The 21,816-nt window shown below is 43.8% G+C and overlaps 1 protein-coding gene across 6 annotated transcripts in view; it reads right to left on the bottom strand.

Moving 5' to 3' along the window:
* Positions 1–21,816, bottom strand: part of SLC44A3 (solute carrier family 44 member 3) — a 96,561-nt gene that overhangs the window by 69,966 nt on the left and 4,779 nt on the right. For 4 of the 6 annotated variants that reach the window (XM_034653943.1, XM_034653942.1, XM_034653944.1 and 1 more), the window contains exons 3-5: positions 19,731–19,873; positions 17,254–17,390; positions 16,223–16,316 (exon numbers count right to left, since the gene is read on the bottom strand). In XM_034653943.1, the coding sequence (XP_034509834.1) occupies positions 16,223–16,316; positions 17,254–17,390; positions 19,731–19,873 (374 nt within the window). Of the gene's footprint in view, positions 1–16,222; positions 16,317–17,253; positions 17,391–18,855; positions 18,963–19,730; positions 19,874–21,816 lie in introns of those variants that run through there. The other 2 variants (XM_034653945.1, XM_034653946.1) reach the window with 2 other exon arrangements.

Below are 21,816 nucleotides of genomic sequence, written 5' to 3'. Positions count from 1 at the left end.
CAGAACAGAGAGTTGTCCAAAGAAGACACACAGATGGCACAAGACACAGGAAAAGATGCTCAGCATCACTCATCATCAGGGAAACGCAAACCAAAATCACAGTGAACTAGTCCCCTACCCATCAGAACGGCCAGAATCAAAAGACAAGAAATAACACGTGTAGGGGAGGATGTGGAGAAAAAGGAACCCTCGTGCCCTGTTGGTGGGGATGGAGATAGATGCAGCCACTGTGAGAAATAGTATGGAGGTTCCTCACAAAATTTAAAATTGCTATATTATCCAGTAATTCCACTACTGGGTGTTTACCCCCCAAAACAAAAATGATAATTTGAAAAAGATATATACACCTCTATGTTTTTGCAGCATTATTTACAACAGCCAAGGTATGGAAGCCCCCCAAGTGTCCATCAACAGATGGATAAAGAAGAGGTGGTACAGTTAAACAACGGACTATTACTCGGCATAGAAAGAATGACATCTTGCCAGCTGTGACAACGTGGATGGGCCTAGAGGGTATTACGCTAAGTGAAATAAGTCAGTCAGAGAAAGACAAATACCATATGATTTCACTTCTATGTGAAATCTAAAAAACAAAAAAATGAACAAAGGAACAAACCAAAAAACAGACTCATAAATACAGAAAACAAACTGATGGTTGTCAGAGGGGAGGTGGGTAGGGGGAGAGTGAAATGGATAAGGGGGTCAAGAGGTACAAAAACCCAGTTATAAAATAAATAAGTCACGGGGATGAAAATAACAGCCTAGGGGATACAGTCAGGAATATTGGAACAACTTTGGTGATAGGTGGTAACTGCACTTCTCATGGTGAGCGCTGAGTAATGTACGGAATCGCTGGACCAGCTGTATACCTGAAGCTAATGTAAATATATGTTATACTTTAATAATAAAAAAAATCTAAAAAAAAATCCACACAAAAATAAAGTTGCTTTCTGACTACGCCCTATAGGCTAGGTTTGATATAACAGTTACACAAACAAATAGCTACATATACACACACACGCACACTTATATGTATATAAACCCCTAGATTACACTTAGTATATATCCTTTTAATGCAAAATGTAGTATACAGCGTACTGCTCTATAGCCTGTTTTCTTATTTAAATTAAAACACCTTGCCACTCTGTCCAGATCAGAATATAAGGGATTCCTTTTATTCTTACTGAAGTAAAATTTATATAGAGTGAAATGTACAGATCTTAAACAATTAGGGACCTTTGACAAATATAGATGTTCATGTAACCATCATCTCTTTCAAGGTATAGACCATTTCTATCATTCCAGAAAGTGCCCTCAAGCCCCCTTCTGATCAATCTCCAACCCATATAGGCACTATTAATCTGATTTCTAGAACTATAAACTACTTTTTAAAAAAAAGATTTTATTTGTGTGAGAGAGAAAGAGAGAGAGAGAACGCGTGTGCACCTGCAGGGGGAACGGCAGGCAGAGGCAGAGGGAGAAGCAGGCTCCCCACTGAGCAGGAAGCCCGATGCGGGGCTCGATCCCAGGACCCTGGGATCATGACCTGAGCCAAAGGCAGATGCTTAACGTACTGAGCCACCCAGGTGCCCCTATAAACTACTTTGACTCTCGTATATTCCCATTTACTCTTTTGTGTCCAGCTCTCTCCTCTCAGCAGTGATGTATTAGATCGTTTTTGTTTTTGTTTTTTTTACTATTCCTTTTAATTGTTGAGCGCTATCCCCCTGTATGACTATAGCGCCATTTGCTCTTCTATTGCTTGCCATCCAAGTTGTTTCCAGTTTGGGGCTATTAAAAATAAAGCTGCTATCAAAATCTATATATAAGTCTTTTTATTGATGCACATTTTCAATTCTTTTGAGTAAATACCTAAAAATAGAATTGCTGGGTTGTATGGTAAATGTATGCTTAGCTTTATAAGAAACACGAAACTTTTCCCGAAGTGGCCACACCATTTACGTTCCCACTAGCAGAGCGTGAGAGCTCTAGTTGTCCCGCAATCTCACTAGCACTTGGTGGTGTTCATTTTTAAAATGGTAGCCCTGCCAGTAAGATCATAGTGCTATCTCCCTGTGGCTTTAATCTGCATTTTCCTGTTGGCTGACGATATGTGTGTGTGTGTGTTTTTTTAAAGATTTTATTTATTTATTGGACAGACAGAGAGACAGCCAGCGAGAAAGGGAACACAAGCAGGGGGAGTGGGAGAGGAAGAAGCAGGCTCTCAGCGGAGAAGCCTGATGTGGGGCTCGATCCCAGAATGCCAGGATCACGCCCTGAGCCGAAAGCAGATGCTTAACAACTGCGCCACCCAGGTGTCCCGTGGCTGACGATGTATGTTAACCATCTTTCCATGTACATATTGGCTGTCTGTAGACCTTCCTTTGAGAGTGCCCGTTCAAGTCTTTTGCTTGGTTTTATCAGGCTGCTTGTCTTTTTGTTACTGATTTGAAGCAGGGGGTCAGCAAAATTTGACCCACCACTTGTGCTGGTACAAGAAGCTTTACTGGAACACGGCGTGGCCCATTTGTTGATCTATTTTCTGTGGCTGCTTCTGCTCTAGACTGAGTTAAGCAGTTGCCACTGAGATTCTACCGTCCACAAAGCCTAAAATATTTACTATCTGATCCTTTACAGAAAAAGACTGCAGACCCTGATTTAAAGGAATTCCTTACACATTCTGGATTTTAAGCATTTGTCATATACACATATTGTGAATATTTTCTTCCACTATGTTGTGGGTTTTTTTTTTTTTTCATTTTCTTAGTGATGTCTTTAGATGAGATTTTAAATTTTGATGAAATCCAGTGTATCCTTTTTTTTTTCCTTTTATGTATAGTGTCTTCTCAAAGAAATCTGCCTACTTCAAAGTTTTCTTCTAGAAGCTTTATAGTTTTAGCTCTATGTTTAGATCTCAGATCTATCTCCAATTTTTTTTTTTAAGATTTTATTTATTTGAGAGAGAGAATGAGTGAGAGAGAGCACAAGGCTGGGGGAGAGGCAGAGGCAGAGGGAGAAGCAGATTCCCTGCTGAGCAGGGAGCCCAATACGGGGCTGGATCCCAGGACTCTGGGATCATGACCTGAGCCGAAGGCAGACATTTAACTGACTGAGCCACCCAGGTGCCCCTTTCAGTTACTTTTTGTATGTGGTACAAGGGAAGAGTCCTGGCACAAAATGACCAAAAGTCATTTTTCCCCTATGTCTTTCCACTTATTTCAGCACCATTTGGTGAAAAGACTTCTTTTACCCCATGAAATTACCTTGGTACTTTCATCAAAAATCAATTGACCATGGGGGTGCCTGAGTGGCTCAGTCAGTTGAGTCCAACTCTAGGTCTCAGCTCAGGTCATGATCTTAGAGTGGTGACACTGGCTCTGCACTCGGCATGGAGCCTGCTTGAGATTCTCTTTCTCTCTATCCCTCCCCACCCTGCTCTCAAGTCCTCGAGAGTCTCTCTCTCTCAAAAAAACAAAACAAAAACAAAAAACAACTGACCGTGTATATGTAGTTCTATTTCTGGGTCCTCTGTTCTGAGCCATTTATCTCTTTGTTCATCTTCATTCCAATATTGCTGTTAAAAGGAAACCACAGGCCCCAAATGAGTCCCCAGACTGGGGCTTAATACCTAATATAATTTCAACCATCCCCAGAAATGTAATCTTAACCGGTCAGAGAAATTTTCTGATGGGTGTCAGTGAGCCTGCCGAAAGAAGATGACAGAAACTGCAAAATAGCTGCTCTTCTTATAAGGGAAAGCCACCTTGCCTGGAACAATCCTTCCCTTCGGCTAATAACTTTCTTGCCCTGCATTCTTTCCTATAAACCCCTTCCATTTTTACAACTCCCCAGAGCTCCCCTCTACTTGCTGGGTGGGGTGCTGTCTGATTCATGAATCATTAAATAAAGCCAAGGAGATCTTCACATTGACTAGGTGGAATTGTTTTTTAAGATTTGGCGGCAGCGTAGGGATATGAAGCTAACTTCTGATGGCACTTGGGGAAGAGAAACACAACTGCGGTACCCTGTGAGGACTTCTGAGTTCATGGTTTTTCTCCCCATTTCCAAGGGCCATTGGTGGGTTCCTCCCCATTTCAGCTGTGCTCTTCGTGTTTGAGCTACTGGTCTAACTGGCTTTCCAGTCCAGGGTGGACACATCTGTCTGGACTGATAGGAGGCTGGAACAGAGCACCAGTCCTCAGCCCTTGGTTCAGTCTAGGGTTCCACGCTGGAATCCCTTCTCAGCTCCTGCCCACGGTCTCCCTGAACGGAGTCTGCTGGTTTAGTCCACACTGGGGATTGCTGGTGGCACGCACGGCCTTCTCTTGGCCAGTCCGCAGCGCCACGTTTTGTTGGCTGCTGGTTTGTTGAGATACACATTTGTCTTGTTTTATGTCAATAAAGGCCACTGACCGTGGGGACCTTGGAGGTCAAAACACTGCAAAAATTGGGTGGGCACAGGGGGAGCACTTAAGAGCTGTTAGAGCGCTTGCCATCTAACTCAGTCTCCTGCCTTAGGGTGCTTAGTCTCGGAACACTAGGTCACCTGCCAACCTCAAGAAAACTTGTGTGCAATGAGGCATGCAATAAAACACAATCCCCAACCCAGCAGCAAGTCCCTCGGAGGTTTTAGTTCGGCTCTGGGGAACCTAAAGCCCTAATGGGCTCTTTGCCTCCAGAGGGCTGAGCGTGCCATGTTCTGGCGCTGTGCTCCCGCTTATTTTATGTCTAAGAACCAGAGTCCCGGAACTTGCAGGTGTCCAGCGAGATAAAAAGTTTTACCAAAAATAACATGGAATTGCAATGGCCATTATGGGGAACATTCCAATCAGACGAGTTCATTTAAGAAGTGCACTTGAAAGCAAGTGAAACAGGATGGGGTACCTGTTTTAACTGGCATGCAGGAGCCTTCAAAAGGTTTCAAAATTCCAAAACAGTTTCATTAGAAGATTCATTACAAAAAGGTAATGGAAAGAGACGAGAGGAACCCAACACTAGTCTCTAAGACTGCGTAACTCTCCCTGCTCCCCACTTTCCCTGATCCGAGTACTCACGCTATTGATGCAACCGCCTTTCTGTTCTGAAGAGACTGTTACCAGTGATCTTTTGAAATAAGACCCTTCCAGGCCACTGGCAACCCTCCTCAGGTGTCTCTCAGTCCTTGGTCAAAGGTCGAACTAAGGGCCATAGTTAAGCCCTGGGAGGAGCCTCAAGGCTTCTTATGAACAGATTACCTTCTGAACCCAGAGAGTAGGGGCATAAAAATTCACATTTCCCTTCCTTTCCACGTACAGACCCATGGGTTATTGATTCTTTCTGTCCTGGGAATAACTATTTCCTTCTTGATTGTCTCTTTATGTGTCTTAAGAACGAGGCCGGGCTTTCTTTGGGTCTGGGCACGTGCAGGCTGTCGGTCCTTTCTTTCTTCGGCTATCTTTGACAGGGACTCTAGAGCTTGTGAAGATGCTGTCTTTTATGTAACTCTCTTCCAGGACACCACTTGGGTCTATAAGGTTAATACTGCCCAAAATAGTCACTGTTTGTCCTGGCTGGAACCTGACAAGGTATCTGAAAGGACTTAATAACTCTAGAATCAGGAATTTGGTCAAATTGAAAGCTGATATTCAGAGCCTGAGAAGACTTTTTTTTTTTTTTTTTTTTTAGTTCTTCTCCCTCCAAGCTAAATGTACCCCGAGGAAAGATACTCCCGCAGGCGGATGGGTGTGTCAGTCCTTTGAGATCAGTCAGGTGGCAACCCTGTTCTCCGAGAGGTTGAACTTGGATGTCCTGGTTTTACAATCTGTCCTGGTTTTGACCAGAGGTGTGGTTCCAGAAACAATTCAAAGATGGCCAGTCCTTCTTACCAATCCCCAAACCTCTCGTTTATCTGAAAATGCTGCTAAGTGTAAACCTTCTGGCTTTAAGGGGACGGAAGTCATACTAGGAGACGCTTGTGGGTTTTTCCTGTGCGCTTACAATGTGCGTGTTCAGCGCTCTGCTGGTGCTCTCAGCGGGCTTTTGCAGCCCATCTCGTTTTCTTATCAAGAAAAAAGGGGGGATGGAAAGGTCATTTGGAACTTGACTTGCCAAGGACAAATAACTTCCTTTCAGTGTCTTCTTCACAAATGTATATATTTAACATTTTATTTATTAGACACAGAGAGAGAACAAGCAGGGGGGAGTGGCAGGCAGAGGGAGAAGCAGACTCCCCGCTGAGAAAGAAGCCCGATGCGGGACTTGATCCCAGGACCCCGGGGATCCCCGGGGTCATACCCCCAGCCAAAGGTGGATGCTTAACCGACTGAGCCATCCAGGCACCCTACAAATATATTTTTAAAAGCATTAGTCATCTAGACAGTTCAGCTTAACTTATTCCATCTACCGGAAAAACCACCTCAGATCCAACTTTTATAGCTAGTAAATTTTGTAACTTTTTCATGGCAGGTCATTTTAAATTAGAAGGTGTAAGTTTTCTGTGCCTCTGAATGTTCACGTGTGTCAAATGAAAGAGGACTTCAACTGCCTTGTCGACGTCAGTCTGTATTTTCTAACAGATTAAGGTCTTTCCAGTTTATCTCTTAACTCGGGCAAAAGACCGTGCAGGCAAGACAGGCCACGTGGGAATGAAACTACCCCTCAAGCAATAAGGACTGCCCGGAGCCTGCAAGACCCCACGTGACTGACCCCCAAACAGTGACTGGCTTGACCTTTACTGACCACCTGCACCGACCCACCGACCTTTGTCCCACATTTTCCTTATATAAAACCAGGAAGTATTTTCAGCACTTTGGAGACCGACTTTGGGACCCTAATCCTCTGCCTACCCGGTGTGGGTCGAACTGAAAGAAATCCCTTCCTGTTTCACCACCCCGGTCTCTCCACCTGTGGGTTTTGTTGCTGACGGTGAGTGGCTGAATGCATGCATGCATATGTTGTAGTTATATGGGATTTTATACCCCCAGATGGTATTGCTGAAATTAATCTGTAAAACAGCTCTATTTATATGGCTTGAAGGCAAATGCTTGTTAGGTTTGGCCATTCTAAAACTCTCAGAAAGATAGAAACTAGACACTCAAATGTTTTTCAAGTTCATGTGATCTGGAAAAATATTTGATATGAAAGCAAATTTCAGACTGATGGTTTAATTAAAACAGACATCAAGATTAAATATAAAACTTTCATTCTACCTGAGTTTACTAGCCTAATAAATTCATGTGAATGCTTGTAAGATCTGTCAAAAAAAAAAAATAACTTAATGACTGACTTGGCCTAATGTTTAATGAAGTTTTTGTAGGTAATCTAACATAATTATTAAGGACAAGTAAATAGAAGTAATCAAGATAGAAGTTTATAAATGAGCTTTTCAGCAATATTTATGTCTACTTAGCTTTCTCAAATTTTTTCTTTTTTGTAATCTAAAACCTTAAAGTTTTGCTGAGTTAGGTTAAACGATGAGTTAAGTCAAATTCATTAAATACCTCGATCATCTCCAAATAAGACAAAATAATACATTAATTGCTAAATGTAGGTTTATCTACTTTTAGCTTCTCATCACAGAGAAATTAAAAGATATTTGTAGTTCCCTCTCTTGCTGACTTGTCAAATAAAATCTTAAAAAAATATTTGTATATGTCACAAATAAAATTTTATACAAATAAAAATTTGTATATGTTAATGCTATATGGGAAAATTTCAAAAGGCACATGCTTCTAGAACTTTTGAAATGTATTCATAAATTTGCAGTTTTAAAGAATGGGCTATCAGTATGTTCTTGCTACTGTGGGTATGTTTCCCAGATGGGCTGAAGCTTTTTCCTGCTGTAAGGCTGATGTCCCCACAAAAGCAAAGAAATTGTTAGAAAGTTTCCCACTTGGAGTATATCTTCCCTGATCTCCAGTGATCAAAGCACCCACTGCACTGAGCAAATCATACAAACCTTAACAAAACTTTGCAAATGTTGTGGAATTCTCTCAGAAAACAACTTTCTGCTGCTCCTGTCTCATGCTAGTATGACCAGCTACCGTAAGTCTTTAAATTTAGCCTTACGCTAAAGCCTACCATCGACGGGTTACACACGCTGTCCCTGACCCCCAAGTTCAGAGGCTCCTGTTGGTCCCAGTCTGGCACCTGGTGACGGGGTGTTTTGGAAACATCATTGTTAAAAAACAGCTCTTGAGCCCGGTGGGAAGGGACTCACCAAGTGCTCCTGACCACTGACACAGCTGTAAGACTAAAAGACACAGAGCCTTGAGGACGCATCTCACAGCTAACAAAGGCTCCACCTGACCCTGGTCCTGCGCACACACTGGATAAATTGAATTGAGGAGGAGGAGATGGAGCTGACCTCCGTTTGAGACACCAGATTCAGACTTCGTACTTTAAACAGAAAACCCCCCTTCCTTCTTTTCCTTTCCTTTACTCTGGCGCTGGCCTGGAAAGATAACACCTTCATCTGTATCTCCCTGGTCATTGCTAAGTGGGGGTAACCTCTCATTTCAGGCTAGGAGAAAATCTAACTGTGCCCATAACATTTCATAAATAAAACAAGACGTTTGGTTGACTCCCCTTAATTTTCATTTTGAGTTAATTTCCATCGACCTACCAAGGAGGGTTCAGGATTCACTCCTGGCAGATCCTGATTTCCCTGGTTAGGGGTAAATGTAAATGATTGAAAACTTTTCCTTAATTCACAAAATTACTGCAAAATCTGCTGTTAAAACAATAGCAGCCCAACAAATTTCCTTAGACTCTCTAGCCAAAGTTGTCCTTGATACCAGAACAGTCCTTGGTTCTCTTGTAGCTGAGCAAGGAGGTGTGTCTGCTGTGGCCAACACCACGGGCTGTGCCCTGATTAACACCTTCTGGGGAAATTGAAACTCAATTACATAAAATCACAGAACGAAGCTCTTGGCTTAAAGGTGACTCCTTCCACGGGGTCTTGGGGCTATGGCTCTAAAGTGCACCCCAAATACTGGGATTTATCCTGTTTACAGTAATCATAATAATAGCCCTGGGGCACTCTATTCTCTCAAAAGCCTTACATCCAGGATCGTAGCCACTGTCCACAAAGCAAATGATCTCCCTAAGACTGGAATGTCTAAGGAACAAGGAAAATGACCCACTTAAAGAATGAAGTCTGAAACCATGACCTGTGAATATCACAGAGGTTAAGCGAAAATGTCATGACCTCTGGATACAGCACAACGGAACAACAAAACCCGTAAGAACTTCAGAGCAGTAGCTGAGACTGGCACTAACGCCTTACATTCTGATCACGTCTCTCAGTTACTTGGAGAGTCTGATCAAAATGGGGTAATTGTTAAAAAGAAAACCACAGGTCCAAAATGGTGTCACTTTGACCAAGTTCCCAAACTCGTCGCTTTTTCAACCCCCCCCCCCCAATATAGTCTTAACCAGGCAGCTAGGAATTTTTCAATTAGCACCACATAGCTGAGGTAATCTGCATGATAAGACCCCCTGCTTTCCCCCTCCGGGAAAGCCACTTGGCCTGGAACAAGCCCTCCCTTTTGCTGGTAACTTTCCTATCCTGCCCTCCTTCCTATAAAAACCTGTGTTAAACTTCGCAGAGCTCTCCTCCACCTGCTGGATGGACGCTGTCTGATTCATGAGTCGTTTAATAAAGTCAACTAGACCTTCAAATGTATTCCGTTGGAACTTTATTTCTTAACACCACGTTGTCTTAATCACCATAACTTCATATAAAATCCAGTGGTATGAGCTAACTTTGTTCTTCAAGAATTTTGCGTGTGTGTGAGTGTGTGTGTGTGAGAGAGAGAGAGAGAGAGAGAGAGAGAGACAGAGACAGAGACAGAGACACTCGGTCTTTAGTGTTTCTGTATTTTTTTTTTATAATGACTTGTCAATATCTAAAAAAATATGTTGGGGGCACTATGCTGAATCTGTAGGACAATTTGGGGAGAAATGACATCCTAACAATATTAAAACTTCCAATTCATGAATAAGGTATATCTCTCCACTTATTTTGGAGTTCTATAATTTCAGAAAGGTCTTAAAGTTTTCAGTCAACATCTTCCATGTCTTCTGTTAAATTTATTCCTAATCTATAATATTTGATGTTGCTAAAGATGGACTTTAACAATGATTACCTTTGTTGCAAATGTATAGAAACACAATTTGACCTCGTATCTCGAAATTTTGCTAAATTCACTTAGTAGCTACTTTGTAGATTCCTTTGGATTTTCTATACAAGCAATCAGGTCATCTGCAAATGAAGATGATTTCACTTCTTCTGTATTTCTTTTCCTTCCTCTCCTCTGCAATTCCTAGGACCTCCGTTACATTGCTGAATGTTAGTGGTCAGAGCAGACATCCCTGCTTTCCCCTCTCATCTTAGAGGGGAAAACATTCAATAGTTTACTGTCAAGTGTAACATTAATTGTAGATTTCTCATAGATGCTCTTTCTCCGACAGAGAACATTCTCAGCTATTCCTAGCTTGCGCGTCTCTTACCAAACAGACAGCTAAATAGTGTTACTTTACGTAAGCATCCCCACTACTGACAGCCATGTAGATGGTTTTCGCTCTTCTGCTATTACAAACACTGCAGTGAATAATTCTGCACAAATGTCATTTCAGAGCAGTACAAAGGTACCCGCAGATTAAATTTCTAGAGGTAGAGAGGGGCCTGGCTGGCTCAGTTGGAAGAGCATGTGACTATAGATCTCAGGGTCGTGAGTTTTAGCCTCACGCTGAGTGTAGAGATTAAATAAATAAGCTTAAAAAAATGAATTTCTAGAAGCAGAGAAGCTTGATTTAAAGGTATATACATTCACTAGTGAATACTGATGCATTGCCCTCCTTAGATCCCTGCGTCACTAATGTATGAAAGGGTCTGTTTCCCTACACCTTTGCCAGTAGAGGACATTATTCAACATTAGATGCTGTCATCTAACCATCAGAAGTGTGAAAACATTAAATTCTTACCTAGAATTTTCCCTATCATAAGGGAAGTCCAGCCTCTCTTAACAACACTGTGCTTGTTCTTTGAAGCATCTGTTCATATTTTTATCTCATTTTTATACTGAGATATTACTGGTCTTTCAAAAGTTGGATTAGCAAGATATTTTATAAGTTAGAGAAACTAATCCTTTTATATGAATTGCAACTTATTTGCCTATTAATTTTGCTTCTTGTGTTTTGTCAGGCAGAAATGCTTCTTTTTAATGTGGCCAAATTTACCTATTTTTTATTTTATGTCTTCTGAGTTTTAAGTCATAGGTAGAAGTCTTCCTTACTTTCAGGTTATAGTAGAATGCTCCCTTGGCTTCTAGTATTTTCTAGTTTCACTTTATACATTAAAATCTTTAATCCATTTGGGGTGCCTAGGTGGCTCAGTCAGTCATGGATGCATCTGACTCTTGATTTCGGCTCAGGTCATGATCTCAGGGTTGTGGGATCGAGCCCTGTGTTGGGCTTCGCTGGGTGTGGCTTGTTTGAGATTCTCTCCCTCTTCCTCTGCCCTTCCTCCCTCTAAAAAACAAATTAATTTAAAAAAACAAAATAAAATCTTTAATCCATTTGGAATTTATTCATTTAAGGCATGAGGCATAGATCCAGCTTTTCCCCCGGATGCCTGTCCAGTTGCCCCAACACTACTTGTTCAGTAGACTGTCATTTTGTCACTGATTCGAGATGCCACTTTTGTCATGTACTAAATTTCTGAAAACATTTGGGTCTATTCCTGGATTATCCAGTATCTTCTATTGATCTTTCTACACGTGAACTAGTACTGTCACCAGCTAGACCCCAAGACATGACCTTTATTGCTAGCCTGCTTGTACCCAATGACCTTTGTCCCACATTTTCCCCTAAACTCTTCTTTCCCGCTTATCTCTTAATTTAGGCAAAAGACCCGAGGGGCATAGCATCCTCTGATGGAAACCAAAACTGCCCCTCAAGCAATAATGACCCGCCCTGACCCTGGTCACCCAGACCAGTTTGAGCTTAACTCCACCTCACAGCTGTGCAGATGGACCATGGAGTGACCCACGGAGGGACCGATAGTTACCTTTACCTCACCTAGTACGAAAATCTCCACTCAAAGAGAAGCACGAACCTCATTTCCATAACATACAGCGTGTGTACAGGCATATTTCCTCAAGACACATATGCGACCTGATGCCCGCCTCTACATATGGTGACAGGGCTTCCCTGTCTAAATATTCATCCTAACTGCAAATAAAAGGAACCCATCCACCCTTGCTCCGGGAGTGAGGGCTTTGGAAGTTACTCCTCATGACCTCCTTATTTGCGGCAAATAAAATTTCCTTCGGGCGACAACTCACCTGGTGTAGTCTCTGTCTGTGACTCACCAGGGAGCAAACTCAAGTTAGTTCATTACAGTATTTTAACTAAACTTTATAATATGTTTTAAAAACTGAAAGGGCTAGTCTCTGTTGTTTTTCTCAGATTTTTCGGGGGGGCTTTTAAAAATTTCCTCATAAATTTTAAAATCCACTTATCTAGTTAGTGAAAAAAAATTCTGTATTTTATTTTCTTTTATTTGCAATCATGATAAATGCATAGCTCAATTTAGGGAGAAATGATATCTTTAAAATGTTGAGCTATATTGTCAACAACACTGTCTTTCCACTTGTTTAACTTTTCCTCGTAGTTCGGGAATATATTACACTGTTCTTTGATGGTTCTTGTACATTTCTTACTAAATTTGTCTCTAGGCACTAAAGTACCTAGCTCGTTTTTGTATTTTTTTTTTTTTAAGATTTTATTTATTTATTTGACAGAGATAGAGACAGCCAGCGAGAGAGGGAACGCAAGCAGGGAGTGGGAGAGGAAGAAGCAGGCTCGCAGCGGAGGAGCCTGACGTGGGGCTCCGATCCCATAACACCGGGATCACGCCCTGAGCCGAAGGCAGACGCTTAACCGCTGTGCCACCCAGGCGCCCCATCGTTTTTGTATTTTTTCTCACTGTTGTAAAAGCTCTTTTTAAAAACAAATGAATGCTGCAGATTTCAGTATATTAATCGTGTTTCCTGCCACCTACGTAAGTTCTCTTATCATTCGAAGCTTTTCAGTTAACTTTCTTACTACCTGAGAGCAGTAATTTTTACCGCCTGCTCTAGGAGTTTTAAATCTCTAATTTCTTTTTCTTTTCTAATACGAAACAGTCTTAACACCAATGAATCTGAATAGTTGCTAGAGCAAATGTTTTCTGAGCTTTCAGTTAGTATTTCTGAAAAATAAGGTCAGATATAAATTTAATGCCATTTTGTTTTTCCCCAAACACAATTCTCCGTAAGACCTTAATTCTGTCAACATTGTTTGTTAAGTTGGTGCTTTTCAGGCATTTTACAACGTGTGCTGGTAAGGAATGGCCCATCTCAGCCCTGAGGGTGACACAGAGAAGATGTCAAATGTGGGTCACCCCTGGCGTGTGGTTGACCAGTTGCCCGCTGAGCAATTCATTAGTTGGGGCAGGGGATATGACTTTGGGCCACAGATTGTGGTTTCTTCCCCACTTCTGCTTTTCCTCTCCCCACCAGCAAAGCCACTCAGATTTGCAGGAAGTAATTCAAAGAGCTGACTGCATATTTAGATGGCCCTGCTGGAATTCCTCTCTGATCAAACAATGCAGTGACATGCATGGGCACCCACATGGGAGGCTAGGACTAGAACTTACCTGATGGAAAAACACAGCCTTTTAGATTTTAAATACACAGGGGGCTCAAAATACAATATTATGTTAAACTCCAAGGGAAAAAGATATGCTTGCTTGTTATCTTCTGCACTATTTTTTCACTGCTCTTAAAAACTCATACCTTGGGACACAAACCTTCTTGATATTCACCCACTGCTCTAAAAGGGTATGTTACACCTCACGTGATCGACAGAGGAAGAAGAAACAATTGGTTTAGTCAATAGAGGTATTTAGAAAATGTTCTTTGGCCCTACGGCCACACTTCTCATGATTTCAAGCTTTTACACTTGGCACGGCTCTTCTATGATAAATATGATAATTTCCATCTTAAAACAAAGTCTTGCTTGTGTAGGGAAAGGAAATGGAGCTCTCAAGCTATTTCTCTCTCCCTAACTCTGTCCAAGAAAGGTCAATCGACAGGTTTGTCTTTCCATGAAAAGGTCTGCATTTCGGGGGTGAAAGGCCCAGGACAGGCATGACAGGCAGAAAAATGGGGACCCTAGGACACAGGCTATGCGGCTTCCCCCACCCCCACCTTGGTGTGAGCCCAAGGAGGCCATTTGCCAGGCAAAATAAAACCAATGCAGCCTTGACTGTTGGCTTTGGATTACAGAAGCGAATGTGAACACTGTTTGGGTTGGCATGCCAACTCTTCCACTTGCTGCTTGTGCCGCCTTACCCCGTCCTTGCACCAGGCTTTATTAGGGATGAAAACAATGCCTACAGCACAGTGGTTTTGTGAGGTCCGGACGAATCAATACATGTCAAGATCTTCAAAAAGTACCTGGCAACTATCAAAACCTCAATAAATGTTCACCATTATCATCGACAACATCGAGATATAAGCCTCCCATGGAATTACAGCTGCCATTCCATTTATAATAAGAATTTATCCACCTCTGGTTAAGCTGTAACCTGAAAAAAATCCATTCTCTTTCAATTCCCTCTGCAGGCACAGTTACAAACTGTGTTCCTTAACAAAGTCCTTCTCAAAAGACAAATACCGTATGACCTCACTGACATGTGGAATCTGAAATAGTCAATTTCACAGAAGTAGACAGTGAATGGTAGTAGCCAGGGTCTGGGGGAGAGGGGACAGGAAGCCAGTCAAAGGGCAGAAGGCTAAAACAAATGGACAAACAAAAAACCCTTCTCTCCAAGTGTTAAATAACTTAATTTACTACAACACTGTAGTTTATTTTTTTGGCATTCGTTATGTTTTCTTGAAACACGTTAATGATATCTGACGAAGCTCAGAATTTTTAAAATAAGACATAGAAATACACAATGGGTACTCTCCTCCCAAATAATTCTCTCCTCTTTCAGTTACTTGTTACACAAAGTATTTATTTTAGAAAAGAATGCCAGGAGAACGGTTAACTATATTTTTCCTCCTGTGGAGCTAAAATCTACCCGAGTGTTGTGTTTTGTTTTAAGCACCGGCTAGGTCAGCATTTTTCAAGCTGTACTTGCAACCCATTAGATTATGAAACAAACTACTGTCTTAAAAAAGTGAGATGGAGTTGGAACTATTAATAAGAATCATACGCAGCAAGGGGAAAGCTTGTTGTGTGAGACTTCTATTTCTCTTTTATACTCATAAGTATGTATAAAGGTGTAGGTCCACAGTATGGGGTGGCTGATAGAATAATTTCTTACTGTGGGTCCCAAGCAAGAGTTTGATCAACACCGTGCTGGACAGTTGGCATGATACCTTGTTCTACGTAAATTATCATTACTTCTCAGGGATTCTGCACAGAGGTCTCCTTCATTGTGAACATACTGACAACTTTTAAGAGAATGGTAATGCGAAATAAACCCAAGTCCTCCTTCAGAACATCTCAGCATCCTGACAGTGGCCGTGAGTAGTAATTGCATTTTCCCCGCTACCTTCTCAATGGCTCAAATGGGAGCCACGTACCATGGCCACACAAGCCCTGCTTCATCATTCTGGCTTTTTTCTACAGACTCTGTGGTGCTTCCATGTGCCAGGCACTATACTAGCTGATAGGAACAAGTAGAATCCTCTAGAAGGACCCATTTTCAGTTCTCATTGGGAAGATGGGAGTGGTGGCCGCTTGGCCTTGCCCATATAGTCTGTTCCTTCTGGAGAAATCTACAGCTATAAAAACTAACCGTCTCGTTGTAATAAAAGAGCAAAAGCAAACCATTTCCACTTGTGATAAATAGTTGGAGGAGAAAAAATACATACCAACTACTTTATAAAACCACTCAATTGGTAATAATTCACGTATTAATTCTGCTGGCTCTAGTGTTGTCTTTTTATGACAGCGTGTATCTTCATTTTTGACTTTCTCCTCCTGTGGCCTGGTTTCGAATCCATTGTCCGTTATATATGGTGCTGAGAGGCCCTCCTTGTTTATCCCCGGCCTTTTCTAGACGGTGGGGCTCTACTGGATATCTCCTTTGTGCTTCTGACAATGCCCACAAGAGCAGCAGACACACATCGAATACCCCATGACTTTTGTTGATGCATAAGGAAAAAACACGGAGGCTTCTTACCTTGGAGGAACTGGTAGCCTGGGGCACAGTGAGTCTGCGTTTGGATCCCGGGTGTAGTTGATGGAATTCAAACTATAAACGCACAGGAAGGACCCTGGAAGCAGAAGACACACAGTGTAGCATTTTTCTACATTGTGCTCAGCTTTGGAGGGAAGCCAGTAGGAAAACCATAGTCGTTTGACCAAACCAGGAAGGAAAGGGAATAAATCACTCAGATTTAGAAAACAGGTCTACAGGTGACCTAAACACAGAAAGAATAAGCATACAATCATACAGTTTGAAGTCAGATTAGGTTCTCTCTCTCTCCCTCTCCCCGCTAAATCTCAAATCAAAATTAAAGTTACATGATTGGTACAAAAGTTATCTGAAGGTTTCTGAAGATGATTTATTGCCTGGGCTTGATATTTTTAACCCAGCCTTGCAAATAATTTTGTCAAAATCTGGCACACCATTTCACAGGCAGATAAATTTTGCAGTGGGTTGCCTCGAATTTCTTTTACTTTCCTCTGCTTGTTTAATCCTTAAAATGAAAATCTCAAGAGTGGGCTCAGAGCCAGGTCCTTCAGTTACATTAATGACTAGTGCAAGGATCCACGGGCCCCACCATTTTAATGAAAGAACATACTTGTTGGCACTGCAGCCCAGAGCCTGCAGCCCCTCTCTGGACTGGATGTGCCCGTGTGCACAGAGCTCTCTGACCTCTGTCTGACCCTGTCTTTGGGCCCCGCATGTCAGTCTACGCTACGCTCCATAGGGAAGACCATTCCCTGGCAGTGAGCAGAGAACAGCTAGGGTTTCAGATGAATTCCTGATAAGCTTGAATGAAAGTACACAAGCCAAGGAGAAAACATTTACGGCTTTGTCTCTGCAGGAAGAGGCAGCCACAAGCAGGACAATTTCCAGCTTTGCGGAGAAGGCAGTGTCGGGGTAAGCGGTCTCATCTGGGTCTCCCCGGGGTACCCCATGGTGGCTACCCCACTGTGGCTCCCAGCCTGAGGGGGAAGAGCGAGCCCCCATCCCTCGGTGCCTACCGTTGTTGTCTGCAAAGAGCTGGACCTCCTCCAGGGTATCGAGCTGCTCTTCGGGACAGCTGGACACACAGAGGACAGCAGAGCTGAGCCTCACGTCCTTGACTTCCAGGTTGCAGGAATTCATAAAGAACACGTGTCTACGAAACAGATGAAACAGAAGACTATCTTAGAGCACTCCTCTCATCGGGTTTAATTATGGGCCTTAAAAAAATCCACGTTATCATATGTGGGAATAATAAAGGTGAACATTTATAACCAAATGCCTCGGCATAATGCACCATGTATTTGCCTACCGGGGGTCATCTGTGAGATGGGCAGGGTAGGAACCATGCTCAAATGTCTTTCCCGGGAGAGAACATTAAGGGGTGACCCGAGGAAGTCACTGAGGAGGCGAAGGGTCTGATTAAACTGCCCGGGGAATACTAGATCAGGCCAGTGCATAAACTACTCAACGAAGTCCATGGAAGATGTATTTGCACCTGAGTGTTCAACTATACTTCAGAGAACAGCTGAACTCGGGGAAGGGAGAAGTGGAAGGGGGAGAGCTGAGGCTGTGTACTAATAGCCTGCCCCCCCCTTCCCAGGTTGAGAGCTAGGAAACTCACGAGACCCTTCCCACGCCAGCTGTTCTGCCACCGGATAGATGGGGCATGAGAACCAAGCTGGTTATGGCCCTTCACGGGGCCATGAGCCAGGCGAGCAGTAGTAGCTCCCAGACCTCGCCCCCCACCTGTCCAGGCTGCTGAGATCCGGGGAAGCCACGAGAGCCCAGGGAGCTGCAAGACAGGTGGTCCTCTAGGGGAGGGACCTGGAGAGGGGGTGCTAGCAGGAGGCTGGGAGAGAGGGAGGTGGCATAAGAGGAGACTGGGAACAGATCTCCTGGACGTATAATAAACACATACTTGATTTAATTTTTTAAAGTTGTGGTAAAATACTCATAAAGTCTTACCATCTTAACCACTGTAGGTGTGGAGTGCAGGGGCATTAAGCACATTCCCCTGCTGTGCGACCGTCACCACCACCCGCCCACCCACCGAACGCTTTTCACCTTGCAAAACCCAAACTCTGGACTTTAAGCAGTAACTCCCCTGCTGCTGGCAAGCACCACCTGCCATCTCCGGGAATGTGACGACTCTGGGCACCTCATAGAGTGAAATCATAAAATATTTTTCTTTTTGCAAATGACTTATTTCACTTAGCATTAATATCCTCAAGATTTACTCATGTCGTGGCCTGTGTCAGAATTTCCTTCCTGGGGCGCCTGGGTGGCACAGCGGTTAAGCGTCTGCCTTCGGCTCAGGGCGTGATCCCGGCGTTATGGGTTCGAGCCCCAGATCAGGCTCCTCTGCTATGAGCCTGCTTCTTCCTCTCCCACTCCCCCTGTTTGTGTTCCCTCTCTCACTAGCTGTCTCTATCTCTGTCAAATAAATAAATAAAATCTTAAAAAAAAAAAAAAGAATTTCCTTCCTTTTTAAGGCTGAACAATATCCCATTATAGATACACAACATTGGGTTTATCCATTCACCCGCTCATGGGACACCTGGTCACTTCTACCTGTTGGCTACTAAGACACACACTTCACAATTCCGAGAGGAACTGACCGTTTGTCGGCACGCGTGGGTACATCTGGACAGCCTCTTCGTCCTTCCTTTTTGTGACTGACCCACAGACGCAGGAGGTCCACGCCCGGCGGGGCAAAGCCCGCCTCCTTGGGAGCAACATGCAGGGGCAGAAGAGGCCTCATCTGAGATCTGTATTTGGTGACTTCAAATTTATATTCAGGACCTACTTAGATCTGTAAATTTTCTCTTCTGGGAGATGCTTTTGATCATCAAGTCTCAAAAATTATTACAAGGCAGTCCTCCTCTTAGAAAAATCATGGCCAAGGATTTTTGCCTCTCAGAGGACTTCTCTCGCCTCCCCTTTCTGTTTCTGTGTTGGAGCTGGAGGGGGTGGTGACACCACAGTGCCTAGTTGAGAGTGTAGACTGGGGAGGGAGTGCGACACAGGTCCCCAGAAGTCTCAGTTGGGATTCAGGTATTTCCACTGAGACAAAATACTGTGGGTGGCGTGCAACTGGTAATATACAATTAGCAACATGATTCTGAGACATTATGGAGAACGACGGCAGCAGCTAACGTATATTAAGCCTTAGCTCATGCAGCATCTCAGTGGATCCCTAAAACAACCTGTGCAGTGGGTATAATAACCAGTTGAAAAGATGAAAACTAGGCTCGGAGAGGTTAAGTACTCTGCCCAAGGCCACACAGCTGAAAAATAACACAGGCTGAGTTTGAACTTAGGACTGGCTGATGCTAAACCCTGTGTCTTTACTATCACACACACACCTCTCTTTTGATGAGAAGGGCTGACAGTTTTAAATGGAAAAACAGTCTCTAGGTGCAAAATGGCTCATCGATACAGTTCTGAAATATTGTATAGCCCCTTGAGGATGGGGACTTACTTGAACACTTACTTTTTTAGGGTCATGTCCTGTCCTGAAAGAGGGGCCCCTTCCACTGGGGAGTTCTTCTTGCCACACACGTTGCCAAAGCTGTCATAACCAAAGAGAAGTCTTCCTGTGGCTCCCGCTGCCACCGAGTAGCCCGTGATGAACATCTGGCAAAACCCAAGCGGTACGTGAGAGCCTGGCCAGTGGGCTGAAGACGCGCCATCCCCCCCACGCCCCCGCATCCCTGAGGGTGTTGGTACAAAGTGGAGCTGGGTAGAAAGCAAATCTCCCCAGCATCACCGTATGCTCTCCTTCAGCGACATAGTCAGTGACGTCAATCAGTCAGCACGCTGTACCTCACACTGGTTTTAACAGGTCAGGTAGGGAGAACATTCTTAAAGGCTGAACAGATTTCTGTCCATGTTCTTACCTCCAGGTACTTCTTACCCTCTTTTCCAAGAGTCTGTCATTTTTTCTTCTGGGCCTCACTTCACCAGGGCAGCTCAAATCCCCCCCCAACTGCCCCCCAAGTTCTTGCTTTATCTAAGGGCGCGCAGGGGGCTCCTGGAGCTTCCTTCCGTCCCTCTCTCCCTCCTCTTCCCTTCCCGTTTCCCCTGACTTTCCTTCCTTCGTTCCTGCCTTCCCTTCTTCCCTCCCTTTCTCTCTTTTTTTCTTTGTGTCTTATATTTCGGGGACTGGGACCCTCAGGGGCAGAGACAACACAGTCGATGATGTGTACCAAAATAAAAAACCTCAGGAATTCTGGGGGCACCTGGATGGCTCAGTGGGTTAAGCTTCTGCCTTCAGCTCAGTTCATCATCCCAGGGCCCTGCACAGTGGGGAGCCTGCTTCTGACTCACCCTCTGCCCTTCCCCCTGCTCATCTTCAAAAACAAACAAACAAAACAGAATCTCAGGAATTCTGGAAAACAACATCTTGCAACCTATAGTCACTTTTATCCAATTTCATCATGAATACGACATATCTGAAATTTCAGCTCAGAGGACTGTTGCACTGTATGCACGGATGGGCCGCCCCACTAAGACCATCAATCTTCCCAGAATGCAACCCTACTGTGGTAAGTTCCCTGGTTTACAATGCATAGAATAGCATTTAACAATTAGTCCTGACATGACGGTTCCAGGAGTAAGGATACGGTACACCACTCAATAAAATGTAATGACACCCCATGTTCCAAAGGTACGGTGTCCCAAATCAAATATGTTGCAGATATTCTTCATTCACCACTAATTTAGAAATCAAAACAGCCTTGAAGTGCCCCGCGTGTGCCAGGGACTGTTACGGGGGGACATAAAGATGAACAAAACCGAGTACCTGCCTTCCAGGAACTCAGCCCCGAAGATGGGCAGACTCTCTGTCCTGGCCCTTCCCCAGCACTTCCTCAGGTCCAGGTCAGATTTTGGGACAGGCCAAGGTGGACAGCGCCCTCACCCGGTGCTTGTGGGGGGGCGGCTGCGGACCCAGCCCCAGGCTGCTTCTCCGGCCCGCTCTGCTTGGAGTGTGGGAAGATCCCGACTGGGTCTGGACTTGGAGGAAGCTGGGCTGCTGCCTGGCTCCCCAGAGAGCTAACAAGGAAGGGGTATTTGCCTTTTATCAGCATTCTTTGTGTTAGTATCTCCCTTGGGAAGCTGGTGGGAGGAGTGAGAGTTTTGTTTGGTTTTAGGGTGGGAGGGTTTGGTTCACAATGAGACCCTGCCATACTCCCACCTACTTTAAGCCATCAAACTCTGTTCTAATGTCCAACACAATTACAATTACGTATGATAGATGATACGGTAGGAGCGGACACCAGGTATGGTAAGGCTACCAAGGTCACCGTCCACGGTGGCAGGGAGATCCAGAAAATGAAGTCTTTAAAAGAAACGGGAGAGGGCAGGTGCGGGAGGACACTGCAGAGGTAAAGTAGAGGCAGACATGGTCCAGAATTTGAGGCATTCTGTTCTGTGTCTTATGCAAATATAAACAAAGGCTGGCGCCCTTTATCTTTGTGGTAGACTGCACTTGCCTCTCGTTCTGGCCCCTCACCCTAAACCTCCTTTGTCCAACTCCAACTCGGGACAGCACCATCCATAACCTCAGTCTAGCATGT

The sequence above is a fragment of the Ailuropoda melanoleuca genome, chromosome 2 (genome assembly GCF_002007445.2).
Source record: "Ailuropoda melanoleuca isolate Jingjing chromosome 2, ASM200744v2, whole genome shotgun sequence".
NCBI classification, from domain to species: domain Eukaryota; kingdom Metazoa; phylum Chordata; class Mammalia; order Carnivora; family Ursidae; genus Ailuropoda; species Ailuropoda melanoleuca.
This window is presented reverse-complemented; position numbering and strand designations above follow the sequence as displayed.